This window comes from Larimichthys crocea, chromosome XVII (genome assembly GCF_000972845.2).
Source record: "Larimichthys crocea isolate SSNF chromosome XVII, L_crocea_2.0, whole genome shotgun sequence".
Lineage (NCBI taxonomy): Eukaryota > Metazoa > Chordata > Actinopteri > Sciaenidae > Larimichthys > Larimichthys crocea.
In genome coordinates this window covers 22,834,699-22,862,575 of record NC_040027.1, presented here as the reverse complement: position 1 = coordinate 22,862,575, position 27,877 = coordinate 22,834,699, and the positions used below count along the sequence as shown (strand labels likewise).

Sequence of the window (27,877 nt, the reverse complement as noted above, 5' to 3'; positions counted from 1 at the left end):
CTGCTAACATCTGGTAATGAGCACTGTGGTCTACATGTTATCAACAAATTTAAAGTTAGCCGTTGGGTGGATGTTTAAATACGGGAGTATTATCACTGATTGTGTGTCAATATAAACGACTGAACAAAGAGACTGTAGTGGTTCATCTAAGCCTGGTTCAACAAATGATTGGCGATCAAGAGCTGTGTTATTGAGCACTTGTTAATCAGAGGCTGGATTGTGTACAATATGTCTGTGCCACATGTCATAGAAAAACATTCCTGGTTGTTGACATGAGAGGACGGATGGATGTACCGGAATCAAGGCCGGAAGAAAGAGAGACAGGGAGGGAACAAGGGGGAAGAGACGGATGATGGGAAAGTGGAAAGAGACGCAGGTCATGACTTTGGTAAATGGGGGCAGGTGGCTGGCTAAAGCTGTGATGGAGCGAGATGAAGGAGGAAGAGGAAGACAAGCAGAGATGAAAGAGACTCCTGTGTTTTGCTGCTTTAAAATAGACAGTGTGCAGCAGAGTGAGGTAATATTACAGAAGAGGGTGAGCTTCACAGTTATTACTGGCACAATGGATCTGGTCAGGAGCGAGGCATTTGCAATACGTTATAAACTGGTTACCAAAACGATTAACAAAATAAAAGATATCATCAAAAATGTATTCATAATGTGGGGAACTCCCCTCTCAAAATAAAAATGTTATTGCAGGTGTTATCTCTGTTTCCCTGGAAACACATGGCAACACACTAAAAACACATAAGTAGACTCCTAAGCAATGAACCTAGTTTACTGCTCCAGCAAACTGGCTGACTTTTAATAACGACCTAGCAACAGGGACGATTCCTAGTCCCTGTTGAGTCAACTTGAGCAAACGTCAATGTTTTCTAGAGATTGTGGGATTTCCTAAACTGAATAAAACCACAGATAAACACAAAACTGCCTCAGCGGCAAAGCTGATGGAGGATGCCAGAGCATCATGTAACATCAAGGCTGAACAGAGTTTCCATGTGATCTAAACATTTTCTAAAACTCCAGAGCATTGTGAAAACCAAAAATCTAAATTTATTGAAGGAAGATCGATGTAATCATTTCCAAAATTCACAACATGTTTTTATTTATTAGCTGCTGTGTGGCCTTTCAGCAACATTTTCACCGCTGTAACAAATTTGCAACGCACAAGGGAGGCATGCACCTGGATTAACAGGGAGATCTTGCAACAATCTCACAGCACCATTAATTATATTTGCTGAATGAAGTTGATTTAATTGTTCTATAAATATTACTTTAACAGCTACAAGAAAGCGTAACAGTAGATCATAGACCTACCTTTTTTTTTCTTGGATTCATGTTGTTCTCATCCTCCAAATTAACAACAAACCGATTCATTTTGAATCAACATTGTAACATAGCCTACGTTTTTCATCCACTCTGGCAATTTGACTTCAGAATATCTGAAGTGATGGTGTGTAGTCATGCTGATTTAATCATGTTTTAAATGTCTAGTTGACCAATCAGATTTCTACAGCTATAATACAACAGACAGAAAGAAAGAGGAGGACTATGATAATGGGACAGAGCGAGACGTAAAGCGGATGTGAAGGCTAACAACGAAAAGAGAGAGATGCCACATGCTTTACATCAGTCATGCTTCTTACGCTTCATCTTGTGAGGAGATACGGGTAAAGTTAGAGGCATGAGATGGTCAGAGGTAGTGAGGCACAATAAAGTGGAGAGAGGAAAATGTATGACTGAGCGAAAGAGAAACAAGCAGGCAACAATACAACAATGTTGGTTAAGAAAGCGGCCATAAGATATGGAAACAGATATTTACAAATATGTTACAGTCCCTGGCAATAAAAGAAGTTGCAAGCCCGTTCACTTTGGAAGTCACTTTCACACAACATTAATGGGACAAGATTAGATAAAGGAGGGGGAACTTCCTCTGTGCCAGTGTTATGACAACTGTGGATCTACTGTTTGTGTATTTGATGCTCCCGGGGAGAAAATGGATCATTTGGCAGTAACTCTGCAGTCTGAGGTTTCCTCCACCGTGGGAAAAAACAAACCTATCACTGCTAATCTTTTTTAGTTTACAGAGCAACACTGCTGACTAACTAGTGTGTTTAATGCAGAGATAAAAAGATTGTAGGAGGAAGAGGAATAAAGGTGGGGAAAAAATGAATGGAATAAAAAGCTAGGAGCCGAGAGAGGAGAGATAAAGGAGCAAGGCAAAGAGAAAGACAAACTAGAATGATGTGTATATGGAGATGCAAAACAAAGTGAAGTAATTCAAATTCAAAAAAGGTCATATTGAAGTAAGAGTGCATCTAAGGGCAAAAGTCACTAACGAGCAGCGCAAGACAAGAGCAGACAGTCTGCCAACTATCTGCACAAAACCACCCCCATGTTTCAAAATGCAGACTAGTTGAATGGTGGAAAATACTGGATTGTGCTGTAGTGTGAACTGTGAAAACCTGTGTCAACCTTCAGACACACAAACATGGTCATGTACTAAAATATAGTAACTTCACTAAGCATATGTCAGAACACTGGCAGAAAAATATTTGTGATTTGATCTGTGGTCTCAGCAGCAGGACAGAAATTTGTGTTCCTGGCCTTAGTGAAAAACTGATGAAATTGCTATTTTATACACATGTAGTAGCTGTATAAGATTATGCATCATTCAGTTTTTTGTCAACTGAAATAAAAAGTTGTTTTGTTTGTCTTCACTCAAAATAAAAATGAAGAAAGATCCTGAGATGCTGAGATGACAGACCCATTTCCTGGGGGGGGTCTTTAATCTTACAGTTAAACAGTTGCTAATAACATCAAATTAATCTAGTTTCCAAAAAGCACTGCAGCTAAAGCAACAGAAGCGTCGATACCTAGGATGGGAACTTGTCCTTATAAAGCCACATAGAAAACATAAACCAGCTGCAAGGTCTGTGCAAGAGCAACGACAGAGTGCTGACAGCCTATGCTTCTCTCCCCCCCTAAAAGCAGGCACATGTGCACACAACACCTTAGGACGATACGTCATCCGTTACAGAGGAGCACTTCTCGTTGAGCCCTCACTAATCACTCTGGAGGAAGCTTCTCAAAGGAGGAGGAGGGGGAGGAGATGAAAGGAAACAAAGTGAGCGTGAGGCTGAGAGGGCATTCCGGTGAGCAAGCCCAGACAACCAGAGCTTTATTGTATTCTGCTTCCACGCAGGAGAAAGGGAAAGGAGAAAGTGAGTGCATGTGCAAACATGCAAGCACTTCACACATTATCAGTGTTCTCGAGAGCACCTTTGACACCTTTAGTTCCTTAACCCTCAAACAGCCTCAACACAAAAGATGAAATCCATAATTCTGGCAGATTGTTGCGTTCATGGGTGGCAACGAGCCGTCAGTGATGATGGTGAACTTATTCTTAAAGGTTGTGTGGTGGCCGGGTGTTCATATAAATCAATCCTTCATAAAAAACAAAAAAAGTGCCACAACCAGCAAGGTGAGATACATAGTGTTTCCATAGAAACAAAAATTAAACACTTCACAACCAGTCATCTTCAACCCTCACTTAAAATATATATTGACAGTGAAACCCAAGTTTCTGATTCAGTCCACCAATTAGAAATTATAACTCTACTTGAATGCATTGCAAGACACACTGGTTTAACTGTTATACAGATATAGACATCTATGTTAACAATATAAACTGCAGTTTGACACACCAGATTTATTATCACAAAGATTGCAGAGTATAAATAACTTGGCATCTGGCTCTGAAAAAGAAATTATTTTACTGATCAACTGACTTACAAAAGATTTATTTTACTGCTAGGACAAGAGTTAATGGAATAATCAGAAAAATCAGCAAAATGATTTTGAACACTAAAGCAGACTTTAAAGAATTGAGAATTTGCCACATCGGCATCACAAAAAAAAAAAACCCCAGAACAAGCATGCTCTTGTGAGAATAAGTACAACAAAAAAATGAACACACACTGTCATGGTCTCTCATATAACCTCTTTCCCATGACAAGAGCCACACAAGTCTGTGTGCGTGTGTGTGCGGTTGTGAAGGGACCCATGGCACTGTACACAAGCTCTTCATCAATCTGACACAGCAGATAAAAAGCTTCCAAGAGGGGAGTGACAGCCGGGAACCGCTTCGTCCCCTTCATGGATGGCCAATTCATGTGACAGAGGAAGAGGTGGAGCGGAGGAACACAGAAGAACTCTTACTGCGATTTACACTGTAAGCAAAGTGAAAGGCTGTGGGTCACTTGTAGACAGAGAAATAAAGAGTACGCATACACAGTACTTATTAACTTCACTAATACTGTGGGAATACAAAAACCGTTTAAAAATACAATAAAACCCAGAAGTTAACATCAGATCCCACCAACAGCTCCACTGAAATGGGTGTCTCTATGATCTAAATGACAAATGTCCCGTGTGACATAATTTGCTGACACAAACCTTTTAGCAAATGGTGCAGTCGTGATTTACGTTCGTAAGTGTAAAGTGTCTGGAAGCTCACAAAATTAAATATGACATCCTACGAAAATAATAGAGTAGTAATTCTGGAAACACTATGGTGTAAGTGCACTCTCTCAAATCGGACAGCAGAGTACTTTTTCCGGTACAACACACACACACACAATTTCTACGAAGGGCAATGAAGCAGCCAAGTGACATCCCAGTGGTCTCCTAAGAGGCCTGAGCTTGAACATTAGGCCTGGGCTTTGCTCCAGAGACGGCACTGTGCCATACAGCTGGTCTGGCACACGCTGACAAATACACACACCTCTTTGCAATGTACATTGTACCATTCATTAACGTTGCTTTCACGCTCTTACTCACACACCTGACCTGTATTTGTAACCTGAGCAATTCTGAGCCTGCCTGCGAGTAGGGGCAAATAGAGCTTAACAACAGACTGCCCCTGGGAGCACATTTCTGCCTTTGTTAACTGTGTTTATCCTTTCTCTTGCCGCCTATCTGTCCCTCTTTCCCCTTCTCTTCTTTTGCTATAGCAGAGGCTGCCAGGTAAAAGTGGGGTCTCCATTCTGTTGCTCTTTTTCTCTCCCCCTCTGTCAAGGGAGAAAAAAGGGAGAGAGGGACAGTTTGACAGAGGCAGCAAAACAGCGATAGAGAGAGATCCAGAGAGAGGTGGAAAAAAGAAAGCTAGGTGGATCAAGTAGCCTGTGGTATTAGCTAGCTGACCTGTGAGGTCAGGCCATAGTTTGGGCCTGAGGCGATCTGAGCTGCTGTCTCTTAAAAGGGCTGAAGACTGAGGGAGGAACAACAGCTCAGAGGGATGATGATTTCATAATGCATTGAATAAGGCTGCTTCATAGACAGACAAACAAAATGCTCCTTTTCCTGCAGAACACTGCATGGCTGAAAAGATGCCCTAAATCTCTTATTTGAATAATAATGCTTAAAATTACAATAATAGGTAGGTTGGTGTGGAAGTTGCAAAGACTCTCCTTTGACTGACAAGCCGCAGTTTCTGAAAACTGAAATGTGCTACACTAAAACACAATAATGCATTTGTAGTGCAAATTGGTTGTATATTGACTAATCCAAAGTCTTACTAATATGGAATGCAGATAGAAATACAGAGTCATTAAAAGCGAGACTCTGGAATCTGCAACATCACATCGCAGTAAGTAGACATGCCAATGTATAACTAACTGAGCGTTAAACCTGCAACATGACTTTTAAATCAAAAATCTAAGAGCTCCAACAAGTGAAAATGTTTCTGCAGGCACAAGTTTTTGGTATGAACTTTGTGGTTCAAAAACACTTTTGAACCCTTAGAAGCTCGCATGCTCTGTGCTTTGAGGCGTGTCACAGAGTCAGCCCCATCAGCCATGCGGTGCAGTCTAGACTGATGGACCCACACGCCCACACACACGGATCTAGGCTGCATTACACAGAAATGCCTGTGCAAAGTGTCAGAAAGCTAATGATCCAGATCCTCCACTCACCCACTAACTCAACCCGACAGACTGACAAAGCTACAACTCTGAAACATACATTTTCTGGGTAGGAGAAAAGGAAAAAAAAAATTGACATCACCATAAAATTATGGCTAAGGCATGCCGAGAAGTACATTTGAAGAATACTGCAATATGACAGTTACGAGTTAAGGCAAATTGAGCGGTGTTTTGGGGCATTTTAATGCAAATAATGAGCACACAGTAAAGACAGACAGGAAATATGGGGAGAGGGACATGGGCAATAATTAGGCATTGCCGAATTTGATCTAAATTTTCTTTATCTATTGAGAAATTTCACTTCTACACAACAATATTTTTAACCAGAGTGTAGTGCCTTTGATCCTTCCACCCTTTAACTCTTGGTTGCTTGTATTGGTGCGTCTGCAGTGCCTCTTATTCTAAAAAGAAATACTTACCAGTTAGGAAAGTAACAAAAGCTGAGATTTACTAGAGAGCAAAGTCTCCCATGCTGGAGCCTGTGGTGTGCATGCACAGGTGTGGTTCTGCCCTATAGATCACATGGCAGATTCCAACCACATTCCCACATCTATCAGTGAGCACAGTCTTTGGTGGTGGGAAGTGGGAATGTCATGCCTGTTTGGGAAAGTTTGGGATCGACTTGCCTTATAGGATTTGCAAGGCCGGGCAGGTCTGGGCATTCCTAACAGTGTGTGGAATGGAGAGAGGACTGTGTGTGTGTGTTCTCCCCTCTAGGCTCGTGTCATAGAAAACATGACTGTACTGCAGAGGAAGTTAAAACAGTCCTCTGCAAAATAGAAACTGTGTTTGTTTTATTTTTCTCCTTGTCTCTCTATGTAGTTGTGTGTGTATTGACAAGCTTGATTAAATTTCTATGTGTGGGTGTGTGACTGTGGATATGCAGTAAGTTACACTAAATGTTTGTCTACTTAAATACACAATATGGTTACTGCTAGTATATGATATGGGTACATGTGCGTGTTTACACTGGTACTAACAGAGGGGAAAAAGTCATTGAAGGAGTGCGAGTGTTTGTTTTCTCAGGGCGATAACGGAGTCCTGTTCAATCAAACCGAACACATACACTCACACACATATATACCAACCACCGAGGGTCTTACGTCATTCATCTGTGGGCCTTTACAACATGAGTCCTCTATCAGCATGGTGCCCATGTGAAGTGGGGAAATAATAGGAATTGTGTGCACTTGTTAAGAGTTTAAATACACGTAGAACACTCTTACAGGGTTAATGTTTGAATGGCTGAGGCCCCAGCAACACCCATCAATTATATTCTGTATAAAAAGCCAAGAATATTTGGCAGTAGGAAGTAGACAGCAGGATGAGATTTCTCAGGGCCAGAGGGCAAAGCACGGCCAATTGAATCGTGTCACTACATAGCCAGAGTCATAAATACGGCTAATGCACACGTCATTAGGTCAGGAGTATCAGTCAGTTGCAATTTTTCTTTTTTCTTTTTAAAAAAGGTCTTTAAAGTTCAAGTGGAATTGTCATTCAGCCTAGTGTTACTACAAAAATCATAACAAGCCGCCAATGAGAAGAACAAATTACTGCAGCCAATTCCAATACAGACAGACTGTATCAAAGGGTCTTTTTCTTCTTTTTTAAATATATTTCTCTTGTAGATGCAGATGAGACTGACCTTATTGTTGAGGTTATGTATGGGTTATTGTACAGGAAGGATATTTCTGTAAACAACACATTCATATATCATATTTTTAATTAGGGTTTTTAAATTGTTGCCATTTTAAAGTTTTAATTCCTGAAATTTAGATCTTGCAACCATTCTCAAGGGTTTTAAGGATTCTTTGGTGTAAATGAAAGAATAGTGTTGTGTGTGTGTGTGCAACTTGTACTTTGAGGTAGATGTGTGTAAATTATGGTTGCCAGTGCGTCTTTGTGGTGACAGGAACTATCATTATGTGTGTATGTGTGTGTCATACACAAAGTTCGGCAGCAAGCCTTGCGTGCCGCTTTGTGAATTCAGACTTTGCTTAACAAGCAGAGTTTTGCTGAATAAGACCAAAGCTGGAGACGACTCAGCCCTCATTGTACTAGCTGTTAATAGGAGCCTTCAGCAAGCAGACAGGTAAAAATTAGGCGATGTGTAGGGCCCACCCCCGAGAAAAGTCTTTGAAAAACTTACAAACAGTGTAGATACAGTGCACAGAACAGTGTCATTGTACACCACAAACGGTTAATACCTAAATGCAACCACTGTAAATTATCACATTTCCCCACAGATCATGGTGGGGAGAAACAAGATTGGTAACGTGCTTTAATAGCCTCTCCACAGAGGGCTTTTGGCTTAAATCCCAAACTAGCAGGGACAATTAGGCAAGAAATGCTCATGTATAACATCCCAATAGCTGCTGGCAGGAGTTGCTAACCAGCAGTCTGTGTACCTTCACCTAGTCCCTGTAGATAAATTATAATATAGATATATTTAGAAACATTCGACAACATGCACAGGTCATATCACTAGTGGCACAGTCCAGTACATGAATAATTGTTATATGGGGTAATTTGTGGTCTTTCTGTGCCAACAACAAAGGCATCTTCTCTATCCGTCTCTGGTTACCAGTAACGCTAACATAAACTGAGACCAGAACAATACTGGTGATCTGACTCACAGAAGCCTCTTTCCGCTCACACAAAACAAGTGAGCATGCCAGGCATTTGCAATATTCTGTGCGCCTCGGTCTGGTTCATGACCTTTGGAAACACAAGGATTTTCCAAAATGATGATTCATATACTTCAAATAACTGTGCAACAGTATTTTCCTAAAAAGTCTGAGAAAAGAAACAAATAATTCCACTATTTTATTTAGTGTCTAAAACCTCAATATTAACATGCATTTAACATAATTTCACTCTTTCAGATACAACCAATAAAAGGTGGCTGGTCTCTTTTTGAAAGTGGTCGTCATTCATTTTAAGTGGTGAATATCTGATTTTGGAACGAGATATTTTCACGAGAAGTGGCAAAAAACATTTTACCAAGTTCAGAGAGAAGCCATTTGGTGAAATCAAAGAGGGCGTCATTATAATGTATGCATTGTCACTGAATAAGTCAACAGGCACCATGCTCTGATATGTGTGTGTGTGTGTGTGTGTGTATGTCTGATGAATAGACACAGTGAGAGAGAGAGAGAGAGAGAGAACGAGTCTGGGCTTGTCTTTTAAGGCACGTGGGCACTCACACAAAAAACATTAAGTACTCCAAATATATATTAAAAGCACATATTTGACGGATGTCACCAGGCGCATGTATTTTAAGTGTAGTGTTCAGATGGCAACCAGCATGGTGAGTTTAGACCATAAAGCCATCAACTGCACAATTTCTATATTAATTCAACATCACCCTGTTTACAATGTGCCGCTTATTATATAAAGACTTGCTACCAAGTGTCCAAGAAAATAGAAACCTTGAAAAGCAAACTGCTGGTTGACATCTGTCATTTGATCTGTTTGATGGTTTAACTGAATGAAAACTGCCATGACAGACTAGTTGACAAAATTTCCTTTAGCACTACTGCCACCTACTGATAACTTCAAGATTTCTTATAGAAGAACCATTCACTAAAACATAACACGAGTTGTGGTATGGAAGCCATTGAAATCACCACAACTAGTGGTTAAAGTTGACACATTTTCATTTTGGCCTTCATCTGTATGCTTGTGTTTTCACAATTAACAGTCACATAATTCTGCTGTAAGTCTGTGTGTCTTACTGAGGTCCTCGGCCAGCTGGACTCGGCGGCCAGTGATGAGTTGGATTTTCCTTTCTGTGTCTTCCCCAAAGTCTTCCAGCACCTCCTTCACGTTTTTCTCCAACCGGCGTACTGAGAAGACAAATGGAGGAACAAACACACGCGAAGCATAATAATCAATATTCAATCCAACAACAATGCATCAGATTTTTCTCTCAATGTTCTCATTGAATGATGATTTTTACCATCATTAAAATTGTTGGGAGACGAATTGTCTATTCTCACAATAGGCGTCTGTACACTGGTAGTAGGACCAATTTCATAATTGAATGGTTATTGATGGCCTGGATAGTTGGTTATGGATCTTGAGTAGATTATATGACAAAGCTCAAGAAGCCTGCAGTAATGGTTGCCCTGCTTCCCCAGTCAACTATATTTGGATCACTTTGAACTATATGGTTTTGTCTGGTTGCAAATGGTGATCGATACTTTTTTGAAAAAAAAAAGAAAAAAAAAAGAAGCTTGTGTTCATTGAACTCAGTGTTGAATCTTTCTCCACAATGACCGAAAGTGGTACTGCTGCAACAATGTACTAAATCCACCAAGCTGTCAGCATATTGTGTCTGCTTACAAGACAAGTACCAATATGAAACTGCTAAAGACAACTACACACCAATTTATCAAACCTTAAGAAGCTGAATAGGATGAGTGGTTTTGTAAAAATAAACAGTGGAAGAAAGTTTCATATAGAATCAAGATGAGATTTCCATAATCTTTATTTTTCCCCTTTAAATGAACGGTACCTTATTTTGGAATTTATGTCATTTAAAGTCCCCAATCCTTACCCTCAGTGTTGGTGAGCTGCTGTCGGAGAGTGTTGGCTGTGATGACCAGCATCCTCTGGATCCTCCAGAACAGTACCACATCATTGCACTCCAACTGGAAAACACAGGACAAACAAACACCAACCTTAAATACAGCTGAGAATAAAGTGGAAAGAAAGATAGCTCAGGATTAACATCTTCTCTCCTTACCTCAGAGTCAACAAAGTGTCTCTGGTAGTAGTAGAAACCTCTCTTGCAGAGGTTACAGTGGGACAGCGCGTTCTGCAAGAAGTGTCGGCGATACAGCTGGTGCCACGTGTCCTTGATCTGACCAGGTAAGGAAGTCATTATTTCAATACATGGTAGATCTAAAAAAACAATCAGCTTGTGTTTGAATTGAGCAAAGGCCGAGATCATTTAATCATCAGTATTTATAACATTACAGGTGTTTCAATCTCACCAGCACAGGGTCAACATCAACTCCTCGTCCCTCCAGATTCTTCCTAACTGTGGTGACCTCGTCATTGGCCAAGTAGGCTGTGTGGTCATCGTGTAGTTTCAGCAAACGCTCCAGCTCGTTTTTTGTTTCATTACGAACATGCTAAAAAGATTTTTTAAAAATGAAGTGAGTGCTGTCCCCATGGTGTAAACAGATGATTCAATAAATTGTGCACAACTGGTTTCACACCAGTCTAACTGCCTTATCTTTCCACTGTCTTTAAAACAACCAGAACAGTTATACACAGTTTTGTGGAAACCACTCAAACCCTGACCTGCTCTGGTGTACGATTCATCCAACTCCACCACCTCTGCTTCCAGTCTGGACCCACCATATCACTGATTACTGACTCAGCTACAAGACGACAGAGGCAAAGAGGAGAGAAAAGACATAAAAGAAAATTAAATATGTAGTATATTGTCAGTATGTCATTCACAGTAGTAGCTACTTCTGTCCAAAGTATATCACACAATAGATTTATACATCGTGGGCATGCATGGCACCATAGAAACAGATCTCTAACTAGGGCAGCATAATAGACTAGACAAGATAGCACAGAAGTATGAGGCTCTTTATAATATGTGTCCGTGACTTGTTTAACAATGTGATTTGTTTAAAATGTGGCAAATCTGCTGGAGCAAATGTGAGACATTGTTCCAACCAGTCTACTTACAGCTGCCATGTTTGTTTTTAACAGCCTAATATGACAATAAACATTTTGACGGGTATGTTATCACATGGTTAAGACTGATAATGGAGCCTATAAATGGCTTAAGCAAAACTGTATAAAGACATCATCGCTAACGTACTGTCTTTGAGGCGTGATTTCAGGGTTTCCTCCATGAACTGGATGGCTGCATCCCACTGAGGCTTGTCTGTGATCGAACGGTCTTCTAGGGCATTGTGCTGGATGACCCTCTGATCCAAGAATAAAATCACATTAGTGCAAACATAATGCATATCAAGTTTTTTGTTTGCATCAGTAGTTTCTTTATGTTATTTATGGTCATAAAAATGTGTCTGCTTTGGGAAGTGTTAAATCAAGAAGTGTGTGCACTCTGTATCCTTGCACACAGGGCAAGTGGATTTATTGTGTGTTTACCAGACTGTCCATGGCCCTCTCATTCCACTTGTGCCTCTTGATGCTCTCGTCCTTCACGGCCTCTTTCAACTTGTCAAAAATGTCGTCCTGGTCTTTGCCTTTGTATTCAGCCATGAAGCGGGCAAACTCTTCCTGCAGTGTCTCCCAGGCAACCTAAAGGGAGGCAAAGTATAATGGGAAAGGAAAAGCTCACATTATCATGAAGCCATTGCCTGAATGTTTTTTCCATTCCTGCAGCCTGCATGGTAGTTTAACCAAATCTCAATCAAAGTAGGAAAGAACAATTAGAACATTACTATTCTAAATTGTAGAATTTGAATGTCAGTAAATGTCTTCATATTAGCAAAGAGTTAACTTAGACGATCTGATTTAACCAAAGTTTGATTTGATTTCATGTAACAGTCAACATCTACCTTTGAACAATCAGTATTACATAATGACCAGTTGTACGAGGACAGCGCGTGTTACCTCCAGAGCTTTGTGTGGAAGCTGCTTGTCGGTCCACTGCTTAAGCTTGATGTCTACAGTGGTGTTGAAGGTACCAGAGTCCATTGTTTGGGCAGCAGGCAGGTAGATGTTCTCAATCACATGGGTGGAAACACGTTCCCACAGCTTCTTCTGCAAGATGGACTCCCTGAGAGAGTAAAAGAGAAGTCCAAAACATGTAATAACTACACAGAGGAAAAACACATCTTTTGACTGGCACCTCTAGCTGCTGTGATTTTGGTTCTCTGCGCTCTGACTAGCAACATACTGAAGATGCTTTAACCGTACTGCATAACTTTATTTTAACATTCTGATCCTTATCTTTAGATTTACGATTGATGATTTAATGACTTAACAAGTAAGAGTTACTTCTAGGTGTACACCTCAGTTCAGTTGAGTGACCCTGTGAGCTTAGAAAACAATGAGTAAAAGGGTTTGTATCGTTCTTGGCTGAGCTGCTTTTACTTGTGTAGTCAGTGGTGCAATTGCACTTGACTGTAGATTTCAATACAGCTCAAGTCTGACCCTGTTAACGGCGACCAGCCTCCACACTCTCACTCCATCCCTCAATGGCAGTGTGGCAATGGAACAAAACCCTCCCCAAGTCCCGTTAGACCAGACCGATGTTGTGCCTCTCTCATTTATCATAAATGCACGCTCATATTTCATTAGGCTCCCCTTTTGTTCGGGATAGCACTCCTCACTGTCAATAAGTGCTATCTCCAATAGTGCTGGCTGGCTGCTAGCTGGCTAACAGGGCCACCCCTGTTCCCGTCCATGGGCAATTCATCAGAGTATTGATCAGGGAGAACTGATGGCACGCACACAGGGGACAGCCACAACATCACACATACATCTCATTTAGCAAGGTTTTCCTTATTGGGGGTGAAGTATAACTATACATTCACGCACAGATAAATGCACTCAGAGATAGACCTGAGGTTTGCTCTAAAAATAGCTTTCCACTTGTGTCTGGTTGAGTGCTGGAGCAGTACCAATACATGATCTAACTGAATTTAGGTAAAGACCAAGTAGACAATTTTACACAGTTCAGTCCTCATAAGGTGGCACCGAATTAAGACCAATATTCTACATACATTAACAGGAAAATGATGATCTATGTTTACAAAAAAATAGATCCTAAATCATCATCAGAAATAGAGCCTAAATCTTATACGCTGGACCTTTAACTAAATGTATATATATACAAAAACCAGATTGGAGTCATTGTATTATTGAAGTTTTTTTTGATATCTCATGTTTTGCAGCTTTATAATTAATTAAAAAGATAAGATTGTAAACAAAAAAAAAAATGGGCTAGCTCATGATTATTAACTTACCAGTGTTGTGGGGTCACTTGACTCAAACTAATAACTTCATCCAAGATTTCATTTTTGGCCTTTTCATAGAGTTCATTCTACAAAAAAAAAAATAAGACAAAACATCATGTATAACATTTGTATCATTATTATTTGTCTTTGGAGAAATTTCATGCTGCACAACTGTTCTGTTGTTTGTAAACTTGACATGAATCCTTTACTTTTGCAAAAACAACTGTGACAACAGAGCCACCAATGAGTTACCACTTTTTAAGTTTCATATATGTGTCAAACCTCTAATAAACAGCAATGTAAACGTTTGTATTTCTCACCCTGTCCAGCTCTCTTAGACGAGGGTAGTTGTTCTTCCATTCTGTCTCCAGGTTGAAGCGAGATGCTGGGGTGAGGAGGGACAGTGAAAATTAATATTTGATTCAAACAAACCTTCAATATGAACAATTTACACAAGTCAAAGTGAAAATCATCATATACCATAAATCCATGTCAACATCAACCCATTTCCTTAGATTTCTAAACAAATCTATCTCAATATGCGTCATCTGGCAAGTGCTCATTCTCATACCTGGATGAAACTCATCTCCCACATGTTTCTATTGCTTTTACACCTTTGATGTTACACTCCATCAAACAGTAATTCTCCATAATCAACAGGGAATGACCATACAGGGACAGAGCCTGCATTGTTTTCACTTGGTATGCTATAAAGGCAGCTTTCAGACCGCTAATGGTGCCTATCCTTTAATAAAACTGGGTGAGGACACACTCACTGTCTTAACTGGTCCCTTAGGAGGGGAGGGGATGGGGCCAATCACACACTCTTTATCAAAAGTCCTCATATATGCACACAGAGAGACACACTGACAGGGAGCTGTGGAAAGAGACAGCAGGCTTGGTGTGTGTGTCTCTCTCCACAGTGAAGATTAGGCTAATTGCTGGTTTGCGGGGCCACGGTGGCGCCAAGCATGAGGATGGAGGCCGGCTGTGTGTGACCTGATGGGATATGGATCGATACACTACACAATAGGCCTGTGGGAACTGCAGTCTCACAGCCATAAATCTCCCGTGCTGTTAGCAATGGGCTTGTGATTGTCTAGACTAATTGCGGTTGGAAGGCAAGACTGTGGAAAGGTGTGGCAGGGTGGACTGAGTAAAGCCAATTTCAGGGGGTGGGAGAGTCAGAAAAAGAGAAGTAGCACCTGTTCCCTGCACAGTTAAAATGATAAAATCCAACCATGTCCATTCACAGTATAAAGAGACAGTAAAAGGTGTGTGGTCATACCTTTGAAGACATCGGCCTGCTGCTCAACAGACTCTCGGACCATCTTCCAGAAGCAGTCAGAGACAGCCAGACTCAAGTTCTTTGTGGTCACCTGGTGGGCCTTCAGCATGCCGTCCCTAATTGCACACATACATTCACTGTCAACTTTTAATGAATTAATTCGATGAAGCATTAAAGTTTGGAGAATCAGGTGCAACTTGCCTCAGTAATCTGGATTTCTGGAAGAAGTCTTCCTCATAGTCTTTAATTGAGTCTATGCTTTCAGCGCTGCTCCCTGCACATAGAAAGACAGCAGAACAAAATATGAGTAAATGATAATTCACTTATTGCTGGATTCATAATGATAAGTTGGAAAAACCAAGACAAATCACCAATTAGCTTTCACCACAAGAGGTGTCATGAAACCAAGATGTAAGTAAGTGAATTAGGACCTGATCATGATCTGCAAATTAAATGCAGCATCTAGGATTACATAGTGGTTACCTTTTCCTGTGACTACAGCAAAGTAACCCAGGGCCTTCATGGGAAACAGCTTGCCTTCCACTATTTGTTGGATCTAAAAGAGAAAATGTAAAACAAAAAGGACTTATATTCTCACATCTGTCCACTCTGCGGTACAAGCTTCCCCCACGCCAACAAGTTCAAATAAAAGTGCTGAGCTCCCTCTTGTGGATCAGTTGAATATAGCGTCACTCACATGAGCTGACACACCATGTGCCATTGAAGAAATGTGGAAATGCAGCAGTTTTGTTCATTAAAATCAGCTTTAAGTTAACCCTTTATGATGACTGTAAAATAAAGAGCCTATAGACTGATCCATGTTGGCACATTAACAGCGAGCACATCTGTGTGAGTCTAATGAGAATCCTTCTATAAATATAAACATGAGACAAGTTAATAAGTGTCACAACATTAACAGTCAGTATATAAAGTAACATTTCTGCTGTCTTACTCTGCTCGGGCTGGCCAAGTTCTTTTCAGCCAAGTCCACCTTGGTCAGGACAAAGATGGTCCTCTTTCCCTGGGGGTCCATCTGGCTGACCAAGTCTGTTACAATGCTCCTCTCTGCATCTACACTGCCATCTGGAGGCAGACAAGAAGGGTCACAGGAGATATGATAACTGTGTACATATCATAACCAAGACGACAATAAAAAAAGTCAGAAGAAGCATCTCCATGCTCACTATGACAAATGCTGCCTTTATACTGTGAACAGTGTACTCATGGCTCACCCTGAATACAGAGGATGATTGCATTGGGGTTCTGCATGTAGGCCTTGCTGATGCTGAAAATGGTTTCCTTAGTATCTGATGCCATCCCAGTTGTCACCGTCTGAGAGAGACACACACATTTAAAAAGACTGTATTTGTGGTGACAAAATTGGTCTATTGACTGATTTTACATCACATATTTTTAAAATAAAACCAGGTATAATAAAGTACCACAGATATACATGTATACACATTGTACAAATGCACATGCAGAGCCATTAGCCCAAACAGTAGAAGAACTGTGCATTATCAAAAACAAACATGCATCCTGTCAAGAATAATATGAAAACATGTGAAAATATCCCACATCCACATACATGCTAACATGCTAAGAAATGCTAACATTCCCACTCTTAATTTAAGGATGCATACTTACACTGATGACACCTGGTAAGTCAACTAGCACCATCCTCTGGATGCCAGGTCCTTTGACGCTCAAGGATATTGTCTGACATCCAAAAAAACAAACATTATTATTCGAGGAAACATTATAGAAGTAAATCAAAGATCTGAACAGAAGCACTGTGTCCAACCTCACAGCTGACGGTCTGGCCTTCCTTCACACTCTTCCTCATCCTCAGCTCAATCTCATGCCTCAGGGCAGCTAGCTGCAGGACAAAGGAGGAGATGCCAGACAAAATGGTGTAAACAGGTAAAAAAGGTTAATGCTAAAATTCATATTGTGTGAAATGACTTTGTGACTTACATCCTCCTCCTTTGTAAGGTCAAACTCTCGGCCACTGTCCTTAAACATGGCCACGTGGTGGGGGCCTTCGCTTAGTGTTACCTGCAGAAAGATCAGATACAGAAATCCAGATACTAATTTTTCACTCCCAAAATACATCTTAATTCCAAAACAATTGATTCGGTCTGGCAATGGATGTAAATGCTGTTGTTCCATGGCCAGCTCAGTTCATGTCTAGTGCGAATAAATGTGTCAATATTTTTCTGTCCATTTAAAGTCGAGATTACACAAACATGAGACAGTCTGGTCCCACATACCTTGACAGGAGAGCGGGTCATCATCTCTCCTGAGCCCCTGGGAAAGATCCTGGCCTGGGCTATCATTTCTAGCACACTAGTTTTCCCAGCACTCTGATCTCCAACCACAACCACCTAAAACAGATGAGGAGGAAAGGGTGAGGGTTTGGACTACGGATAACCAGAGAGAAGAAAGGAAAAGGAGGACAGCCAAAGCCAGTGGCATAGGGACAAAGTGAAGGTATTAAGTGTTCAGAGTCCAAGAAATATAAGATACAAAGTTTAGAACAGAGAGCCAACAGACAAATAAAGCCTCTCTTTTAATAGAAATCCATTTCCCATGAACAGTAGATGTGCATTTGATTGCTCCTTACCCTGGGTAAGTGGTCCTGGGTATTGTAGTTGGCATCATAGTCAGACAAGATGTCCAGGACTTCAGAATACAAGTCAATAAGGGATTTCTACATGAGGGGACACAAGAGTAATAAATATTAATGATATTTATAAGCAGCCAATAAAAACTAGCTCCAGTAGCAGCCTCTGTAGAATTATGGTGTTTAATAAAGCAAGTCGGACAAAATCCAAGCCTCAAGGGAAAACTCTAAAATTACATGTTAGCGTGTACTCTGTGTTTATATCTGCAACTCACCTTCACTTTCCTCTGGTGAATGCCCTTATCGTCTTTTTGCAGCACCACTTTTCTTAACTCTTTATTCTCCTTCTCCAGTCTCTCCAGCATGCGTTGATATTTGAGCTATGGGACAAACAGCAGTATGCAATGAACAAACAGCATCAGCAACACTTCACATCTAAAGTACATTTATGCAATATTTGATCTAGTGGTGATATAGTGGTATATATAAAAATCTTGGACAATAAACGCTCAAAAACTTGCATGACATGACATTCTTCTCTTCAAAGAAATTCAATTTTATGAAAAGTAACACACAAGCTACTGTACCTGTGTACGGAGCAGTTCCTCCTGAAGCTGGTCTACCTTTTCTTTGTCTGATGACTAGAGGTTACAATAGAACAATACAAAAAGAAAACAGCGACAAATTGAGTTAATATTTCCATTCTGTTTTTAAAAATAGGGGCTGCCCGTTACTCTCACTGTGCAACTTCACAAGCATGAAATCCCACCAGCACCATGAAGGTTGATTACGTGCACACTGTATTACAGAGAGAATCAGTTTTAAGAGTCAAGTTAATGGATAAAGAGAGGAACAAAAAAACCCAAACAGATTTCAGGCAGACACTACTCATTCTGGTATTACTTGACTTTGATCAACAAGCTATTGATTCACAAACAGGCACAAATCACAGAGGAAGCCCTGAAAAACAAAGTATAACCACAAAATCATTTAGTCATTACAGCTTGATTTTTTTCATGAAAGGGAAAACTTATTTGATTATATCTCTTATGCACTTGCAACATGTTTGTCAGGATGAGACAGGACAGAAAGCAGGAGACACAGCATACATGAACAAATGGGTTTGGCAGCAGAAGAAAGGGAATTTAAAAAACAGAAAGACACACCAAACTAAATGATCAAAAACTACTTCTACACTACACAACAGGGACAAGAACGTTAATTACTCCTAGTGATTTGCGACAACACAGGTTTTGAATATCCTTAAGAGACTTGCTTAGGGCTTCTACCTTGTATTTGACATCTCTTAAATTTTTATATAGCCGAGTCCATTCATGGTAGTTTCAAAAAGTGCAGCTCACACCATGCAGCAGGTCGTCAGTCCACTCCATGCAGTGTCTCCGTACATGAATGGAGTGCTTGTCGATGATTATCCATCCATTTGCATGAGAGAGTGAGCCTGAGCTACGTTGCTGTGCTTCTGGAACCAGGCTATGAAGGTCCATGCATGCCTTCTCCCCACAGCTGACTGGTAAAGCAAATCTTAGCACAGCCTGACCTGACAGACTATGGGGTGATACATAGAGACTACTGTTGGGTAGGGGACAGAGGAAAGTACTGACAGGCTAATTCTTCTACGCTACAAATATTTTAAAAAATGAGCTTAAAGATTTTTAAAACATTTTCTCAAGCCATGACTTAAAGTAGAGGTCTAGACACAAACACTTCAAATATAATGCATACCACTGCAATAGCAATGCGATAAATACAACAGAGAGGAGTTGTTTGTTGTTTTTGTATTCTAGTTGTACTGTTGTGTGGTGCCACTTGAGTTCAAGTGACCATAACAAACATTGCTTCATTGCATGGCCACAGCACAGGAATGTATTCACTTATTATTTTAAGGCTGCTCATGTTGTTGTGTCCTCCATCCCCTGTATATGAGGGAAATTTAAGTGGCACAGACTGCAACTTAAATTTGGATCTTCTATTCTTTTATAAAAGAGTTTTATTTGAATAGTCAAACTGCCAGCTCTATTATTGCAAATTAATTTAAAGAGCAACTTAACATCAGCTGAAAATCCAGTGGTGTCAAAGTAGGTCACTACACTGCAACACAACTGTTGGATGTGCTCACAGGTGCGAGAGAGTACATTCATCAGCGATGCAGGTCGTGGTCAGAGATGAGACAGACACAAAAGGGTAGTGAAACTGCTTTTCAGCCTGGTGTTAAACTACTCTATTGCTTTGTTCAGGCAGCTGGTAGGAATGAAACTGTCCTTGAATATATATATATATATTCTGTTTTCTTTGTAGCTGTGACATTTTAGGAGGCGTTGGTAGGATAGGGCGGATCTAAGTGGATTGGGACCTTCACCTTGCGTTTCTGTTGAGGGGGGCTGGGGTTCGGAGGCGGACTGGGAGCAGGCTCTGGCGGTGGGGGACGCGCATTATTGGCTGCAGCGGCCCGCCGGACCTCCTCCTCGTGCCGCTGGATCTGCTGCTGAATAAGAACGAGCTCGCCAAGCAGACCCTGCTGGGGTACGTCATAGTGAGAGAAAGGTAGGAGCAGCAACACAAGACAACAACCAGCCACTGCGCTGGTCAGCCATACAGGCAAATGCTGCACCCCGAGTCATGATACACTCAATGCTCAAAGTTTAACAGAATCTTTGGCTTAAGTAATCTTGCCACCATCATCAGTGCGAACCAACAAAGTCAGTCTCTCTCATACACAAAGGGGAGATGCCAAACTTTGCCAGACTGAAGGCAGAGGAGGTGACTAATACCACAACCAGCACCTCTTAGCAAGTGGCAACAATAATGACTGTTCTCTTTCCTCACCATCATGCACCACTGTGGATTCATGACTGTACGTACACCATGATTAACACTATAACTGATTTTCATACTTATGCCAAGTTCAGAAGACAATGTTGTAATATGCTACAAACAAACAAACAAAAAAAAAGGTCTGATGAAGTCGAAGATGATGATGATTAAATAAGCGAAGCAAGCACTGGGATATTTCTCTATCTAGGAGTAAGCACAAAGCATTGTAGCTGTATAGCAGGTGAAATTTGCTTTAGTTCAGGGGTCCCCAACATGAGATCATCATTTAACTTTGTGCTGCTCATTTGCTTCTTTTTGCTCCTTAAAATGTACATAGAACAGTCATTTGAAGTGAAACTAGGAGTTGTTTTGTGTTACATGTGCTCATGTTGGAGACCATGACTGCAGACTAAAAGCCGGGCAGAGGAGAGGAAAGTCTTTTTTTTTTTTTCTTTTGAAAATGCTCTTCTTAACTGTCAAACTTTCACATCACGTTTTCATTTTTTTTCAAAACTCTGTACAGTGTTAAAACACACACATGACAAATATAGAACAGAGGAACACTGAAATTGGTCACTGGGTGGAAAAGAACAAAACACAAAAAGCAGAGATGAGAACAGAAATGAAACACGTGCATACAAAGTGTTCTAGCACACTGACAGAAAATGCTGTATAATGTAAAGCTTTAAAAGAAATGGTCTTCACAAATTAGACTGGATAAACAGTTGAGAAGCGTGACAAGAAGTCAAGGCTCTTTTAAAGTAATGATAAATATCAATGTACATTAACTCTAAGTTATACTCAGAATTGGTGCTGTACAGTATACACAATATCTGTGTATTACCACACTGCTCTGAAGTGAGACCAGCACTTTAGTTAGCACTCTTAGATTTTGACAACTAACCATATATATTTTTTAATAATACCGTTGCTGTATGATAATCATGAATGTGAGGAACCATTTTCTCATCATAAACATGGCCACATGGCCACTGATTGATTCAAATACACCCAACAATGTTACATTTCTCTAGATTTATAGTGAAATATATGCCATTCAGAGGTCATTTTTATTCAATGCTTTGTGAGTGCATATGCTCATATAATTAGGCACTTTTTAAATGCAACTTTAACAATGTATGCAAGGCGACAAGATGACACATCAATCACTGCTAGGTTTTTGAAGGCTCCTTGGTGCCTGATGTCCCTTAAAATGCTATAGTTGAACAATGTGGACTCACTAAAGTTTTTCTGAGCAAATTCTGATTCAATCCATTGCAGCTTTTAGCTATTGAAGTCAAAAGGGAGCCAAGCTGCAGATAAGGTCTGCGTGAGACTGAGCAGTGGCAGAGCGGAGAGGACGAAGCTGAGAAGTGTCAGCAGGTTTTATAGACTTGCCTTTTTGTATTGCTTGTCGCTGCCATCTTGCGTGGCTGTGGCAGAAGAATCTGTGGCTTTTAGTGAAGGATCGCCTGAGGTTTCTACCAGAGGAGACACAACAAAAACAAGGACAAGATTACTTATGAAAATGCATGAATATAAACAAGCTTAGGGAGACAATGCCCAGAGCAAAAAGATGCAAGAAGATAGCTATCATTTAAAGCATGCCTACGATTGGAAAAGACCAGAGTGACTACATTTTAAATGTTTGGAAAATCTATTATTATGAATTATTGAGCTAGTATTTGACAAAATGTGCAGTGACTTTAGTGTGTGTATTTTTTTTACTTAACTTAAAATGACCAAATATGATCCACAATAAATTATAAATAAAATATATTTTTGTTGTTTTGATGCCACTAACATGCTGTTACTGCCATGCTCAAAGCAAAGTCTGCTTAGACATACACATATGGCAAGTGTTTACAAGGGCACCACACAGTAATGTCATGTGTTTAGTCACATGTAACAATCTAAGTGCACTACATATATAAATAGAAACTGCCATTGAAAAAGTATTTTCCTTAAGCCGTGAAAGGGTGTGAACTTAAAGAGAAAGGAGCCAGAAGAACTTTGCTTATTTTATGACTCACAGCAGCAGTGTGGTCCAATCTGGCCTGGCAAGTGACTTTTAGAGGATCAGATCTTTGCCACATACTTATCGTACAGTCATTTTACAATTATTTGTCAACATTTACGAAAACAAATATTCAGTGTAAATTTGCATTTGTCAATATACTCAATGGATGTTCTGTGCAAAATGTATGTGTGTATTTTCCAAACATTTGAGGGGGGAAAAAAAGTAAATGCAGAATGAGATTGCCCGAAAGATTAGTGAGCGTGAGCGTGATTAAAGAAAGCAGCCCAAACAGGCCAGGGGAGAGAGAGGGTGGAAGTCAAAGGAGGCAAAAACCACACAGGTAGGACAAAGTAGAGCCAAAGACAGCCAGGTTAAAGGAAGTCAAAAGGGAAAAGGGGAGATACTAAAGGCAAACACGCTGGATGTTAACTTTTTAGACCAGAAATATTAAAAATAATGGGAAGGTCGTTGCATCTATTTAGCAATTTGTCTGATACTGCACTTGTGCTTTGAAATGAACTAGAGAACAGTAACCATTCTTGAAGTTTTAAAGAATTCAGAAACAGGGAGAGAAACATTAAGAATAAGCATAAATTGGATGTCTGCCTCAATCGGTCAAGTCGAAGATGAGACCTTTTCACCATCTAAGTCACAGGTCATACATTTCACTGAATACAAAACCTGCGTTAACCGTGAACACTGCAACACTGCCACTGTTGACAGCGACACTGGTCTGCAACCTGGAAGCCAACGTCCTGGGAAGATGCTCTGCTACCACCTTTAGAGCTGAACCATGGCAAGCAGGAACCCACGACCATGCCAATATCGTGGCAGGGTGGTGGTCAAACAGCAGCAGCAGAGAGAAAAGAGGGAAGTGGGAAGCACTACTGAGTGCAGGGTTTACACACCTAACAACAGATGCAGACCAGAAGCTCCTTTGACTTCACTACCCAAACTCACACCTGTGAAGAATGTTGAGGAGGACAGGAGGGTGGGGGAGGAGGAGAAAGGAAGAACAACACAAGATAAAAATCATAAAAGACAGAAGCAGAGGGATGGTGGTCAAAGCAGGGACACTGAATGATGTGTATTAAAACAAAGCTGTTGCTGCGCCGCTGCTTTTGAGTGAAGTAGCCACGTAATGAGAAACTGTTAAAAGAGATGAACACACCCCAAACTGGGCCTGATCGTCAAGGAGCCCAAAAGGTCATATTCTGTCAGCAACAGCTAATTGAGAGGCTATTTAAAAACGGCATTTCATCTACAGTATCACATCCTTTTGTACGCTGAGTTCAAAACACCTGGACTGAGACAGGTCATGTGGTGTTTGATGTCTTTTTTAGAACTACGCAGGCAGGCTGTTCAGCTGGAAATGTAGAGATAGAAACAGGCCGTAGATCTGCTGAAAAATCTCAAAGAAGTTTCAACTGACTTGATAGCAAGTGGATAATATTATTTCAGGGTATGCTGCAGTGTGCTATGAGCAAATGAGGAGTGGTTTCCACACAGGCATGGCATTCTTAAAGTTACTGCTTTCCTTGATAAGGAGGTTTTCACCCTCCTTATCCACCCTAAACGTAGTTAACTCCTTATACTCTATAACCAGGGATTTCTACGATTATACATCTGCAGAATTTAGGTGATTTTCAAAAGATGGTATGCAGAGTGGCTTCAAGTAAGGAGAGCTTTTCATCTCATTGGATGACTGACTCGTACTGTGGCAAAATGACTTAGTTAAAGTGATGCAAAACATTTCAGCCCCATCTGAATAAACTGTTTAATTTAACATTATGGTCCAAGACATGTTTTTTAGCAAAACTACAGATCCAAAACAAACTGGTTATACGTTCAGTGGTGTAAAAGATGGCTCCTTTAGAGACCACAACCATAAAGAGTGAGGAGGTGGGGGTGTTAAAGAAAAGCAGCGGTTTAGAGCATGAAGCAGGCTACTTCCTCATACTATTTCATAACTCTGAGTCGATGTTATCTCATTCTGCAAAGGTGACTTTTAATACACGTTACATAAATTTAGCAGGGTATAGGCTAGGTTATCATAATTTTAAACACTTGACTACCCTCTGTGATGTCTGCAAATAATTATTTGAATTCTGTTATGACACAGTAACCTTATAAAGACAGTGGAGATTTCGTTCACTCACCAGAGGACAGGAGGCTTTTGAGGAAAGTGAAGTTCTCTCCTATCTTGTCTAGGTCAGGTAGTAGTTTGGCTATTTCCTCCATCTCTGGTAGAGCTTTGGCCAGTTTATCTGTGGACACAGGAGATAATGTGTCAAGTCCTTTATGAGGAAGCCAAGCCCAGGTAGACTGAACAGATCTTCATGACGATTAAAACACTTACCAAGATCGATTTGTTCACTCAATTCCCAGACAAAATCTGGAATGACCCAGTTGTATTCACTGAAATCAGGCAGCATGTCCTTCCACTCTTCATAGGTCTGGAGATAAAATGCCAAGTTCACATGAATTAAATCTTTCTCTCTACTGTTTTCAATAAGCACCAGTGTGCCATCACAACAAAAGGTTTTGCTGCTCATGACAGCATGTGCAAGATAATTGTTGACTACTTATGTTGGCCTCTGTAAATATTCTGTTTATTGCCCACTCTCAGTTATCTTATCAAAAATGACAAGACAACTGAGACCTAAGAACCAGTTCATTGGCAAGAAAAGGTAGTGAAGAGTGGAAGAGCCTCAATACTGACCTTTTTAGCTGTGTACCCTCCTCCCACTGCCGAGCCCAGCAAAATGTATCGGAGCTTTAACAGCCGTGCAGCAAGGCGGGCCACCCAGAAGTTGCGCTGCTGCTGGTGGCCCCGTCCTCCTGATCCTGGGGGAGGCTTTGGAGGCCGCATAGGCAACCGTGACATGGAGGTGAAGTAGCGGGCTGCTGTGCGATGAGGGGCTCGCTGAGGGTTGGTGTTCCCCGAGTAGCGGTGATGGATGGCACGGCACAGAGGGTGCACCTTCTGCAGCGGTACCCGAAATCTCACCCCCATGTTGGTGGAGACCAGGTTTCTGCAGGCCAGGCTGGGATGACAAGGAAAAATGGACAATGAATTACACAAGCTCACCTCCGTCGTGTGCCTGTAAACACCATACTCCCTGAATACATGAACAACGGAAGATTTTCTGACTCTAAACAGTGTTTCTCAAACTTTTTTTACACCTCGTACCAACTCAGAAAATAGTCAGCTCTGAACGTAGGCCACCTTTATTTAGCCATGGTCCGTTCACAGAGGAGGCAGGTTTATTCCTAATAAGAAGAGTATAAAAGAGTAGAATATAACAGCTGTGATCTGCACCTCCTTCCCATTTGAGCCACTCTTTTGAACCATATATATATAATTTCTGTTACGATACCTCTGTCACATTTTTTAGCTCACCTTATAGTTCATTTCAATTTGCATATTTTTGACAGTATTATGTTTTTGAATCACTCCACCGGATATTCCTGTGACGCTCTGGAACAAGGAAATCTAAAACTTGTATGAGCAGTGATTGTCGTTGTGAAATTAAAATGTCTTTATTTCCAGCCTGTGATGCCAGGAGGTGAACTGATCCACGGAGTAGCAACTTAATCTACGTGTAACAGAGTTCACAGCTTCAGGTTACTGCAGCCTGTCACACCATGACGAGCTTTCGATTTCTTGAGTGGTCTTTGTTTAAATACAAGACACAAAAAAGCTCCAGGAAGAAGACGAGATGAAGATGTGATAGATGTGGTGATGTCACCTGTCAATAAAAACATGCAATAAACTCAAAAACATAGACATGTTTTGAGTTGATTGCATGTTTTTATAGTGTTGTATGATTACTTACACAAACACTATTAAAAAATAGAAAACCCACCTAGCTTTAAGGAAGTTGGCTTGTCTTCAGAAAACATTTAAACAACGTGAGTCGAATGTAAAACAAACCATTAGCGGGGTTAACGTCAGCGTCCACAACAACAACAACAACAACAACAACAACAACAACAACAACAACGGCACAAGCCCCTTCGCAGCTTGAATGTCAGAGAGTGTAGTGACAGGTTACGTACACACAGTAGTTTTTGTTTTTCACTCGGAGGATCGGGCAGCTCGCCTCGCCGTCCTCAGCTGTCAAAGCAGCTAGCACAGCTAGCTCCTTTCTGCCGTTACCTCTGACACACAGACACTCACCACGCAGCTTTGCTCCCGACACGCAGCATGACGCCGTTATCAACAGCGGCTGGACGCAAATCTCGTTTAAATTCGCTCTTCAGGCGCGTTTTAATTCATCTTTCCGAGCGGTGCACATCTGCCTGCCTGCTACGGCGGCTAACTGTCGCGTTAGCTAACAAGGACACAGACAGAATGACGGGAGCCCGCTTCCGGTGAGAGGTGCTACCTTCAAATCAGCACGGACGGAACACGCACCAGTAAATTGTTTCCTATGCGTTCAAAACAAACTTTTGTGCTGTTAGCACCCAAACTCAACTGAACCCTCTGTTTTTATCTAAAACGTGTAGGCGCTCTAAATTATGTAAATGTGGGACAGCACTGTGTTAAATGTCTTACTTGGGACACATGGGTAATTTGTCATTTGTATGGCAGATAATAATATAATAATAATAATATAATTATATAATAATATTAATAATAATAATACATTTTATTTCATAGGCGCCTTTCTGTCACCCAAGGACATCTTACCATAAACTGAAAATTTCTAAAGAAATTTTGAGTGTGCCTGACTCTGGCTCCGTCGCCCCCATACATTATTACTGACACTGCTCAGCAAATTCAGTACTAGGAAATTCCTGCAGAATTGAGACTGACGAGTGGGCTGTTGCCGGGGGTCTGATTCAAAAAGCACACCTCAAATGTCATTTTTACATGTTTATTTAGACACGGGCAGCTAGCGTTTATGCGCTAGCAATTAACATTAACATTAGCATACATGTTAACATTAGCAATTGCATGTTAGCATTAACTGTTACATTAGCTTTAACGTGAGCGCTAACAATCATAGCCTGTTAATATTAGCATGTTACCATAATATGTTAACGCGTGATGCGCTGCAATTAACATTAGCATGTTACCATTAGCATGTTAACATTAACATGTTAGCGCTGATGCGGTGACACACTAGCAATTAGCATGTTAACATTAGCATGTATTTAATT

General features: G+C 40.8%; 1 protein-coding gene across 4 annotated transcripts in view; it reads right to left on the bottom strand.

The window, feature by feature from the left end:
- opa1 (OPA1 mitochondrial dynamin like GTPase) overlaps window positions 1–27,111 on the bottom strand; it is a 36,098-nt gene extending 8,987 nt beyond the window's left edge. The window contains exons 1-29 of one of the 4 annotated variants that reach the window (XM_019255009.2): window positions 26,892–27,111; window positions 25,431–25,755; window positions 25,068–25,164; window positions 24,868–24,975; window positions 23,617–23,670; window positions 22,087–22,169; window positions 20,234–20,389; window positions 18,444–18,497; window positions 18,132–18,236; window positions 17,857–17,943; window positions 17,504–17,617; window positions 17,208–17,288; window positions 17,035–17,109; window positions 16,878–16,949; window positions 16,463–16,562; window positions 16,183–16,313; window positions 15,714–15,786; window positions 15,432–15,504; window positions 15,231–15,346; window positions 14,263–14,327; window positions 13,952–14,028; window positions 12,594–12,759; window positions 12,126–12,278; window positions 11,833–11,941; window positions 11,298–11,377; window positions 10,985–11,125; window positions 10,735–10,851; window positions 10,546–10,639; window positions 9,722–9,832 (exon numbers count right to left, since the gene is read on the bottom strand). In XM_019255009.2, the coding sequence (XP_019110554.1) occupies window positions 9,722–9,832; window positions 10,546–10,639; window positions 10,735–10,851; window positions 10,985–11,125; window positions 11,298–11,377; window positions 11,833–11,941; window positions 12,126–12,278; window positions 12,594–12,759; window positions 13,952–14,028; window positions 14,263–14,327; window positions 15,231–15,346; window positions 15,432–15,504; window positions 15,714–15,786; window positions 16,183–16,313; window positions 16,463–16,562; window positions 16,878–16,949; window positions 17,035–17,109; window positions 17,208–17,288; window positions 17,504–17,617; window positions 17,857–17,943; window positions 18,132–18,236; window positions 18,444–18,497; window positions 20,234–20,389; window positions 22,087–22,169; window positions 23,617–23,670; window positions 24,868–24,975; window positions 25,068–25,164; window positions 25,431–25,755; window positions 26,892–26,920 (3,046 nt within the window). In that variant the 5' untranslated portion in view covers window positions 26,921–27,111. The remainder of the gene's footprint in view (window positions 1–9,721; window positions 9,833–10,545; window positions 10,640–10,734; window positions 10,852–10,984; window positions 11,126–11,297; window positions 11,378–11,832; window positions 11,942–12,125; window positions 12,279–12,593; window positions 12,760–13,951; window positions 14,029–14,262; window positions 14,328–15,230; window positions 15,347–15,431; window positions 15,505–15,713; window positions 15,787–16,182; window positions 16,314–16,462; window positions 16,563–16,877; window positions 16,950–17,034; window positions 17,110–17,207; window positions 17,289–17,503; window positions 17,618–17,856; window positions 17,944–18,131; window positions 18,237–18,443; window positions 18,498–20,233; window positions 20,390–22,086; window positions 22,170–23,616; window positions 23,671–24,867; window positions 24,976–25,067; window positions 25,165–25,430; window positions 25,756–26,891) is intronic. The other 3 variants (XM_019255011.2, XM_019255010.2, XM_019255012.2) reach the window with 3 other exon arrangements.
- Between the last annotated feature and the right edge of the window lie 766 nt (window positions 27,112–27,877).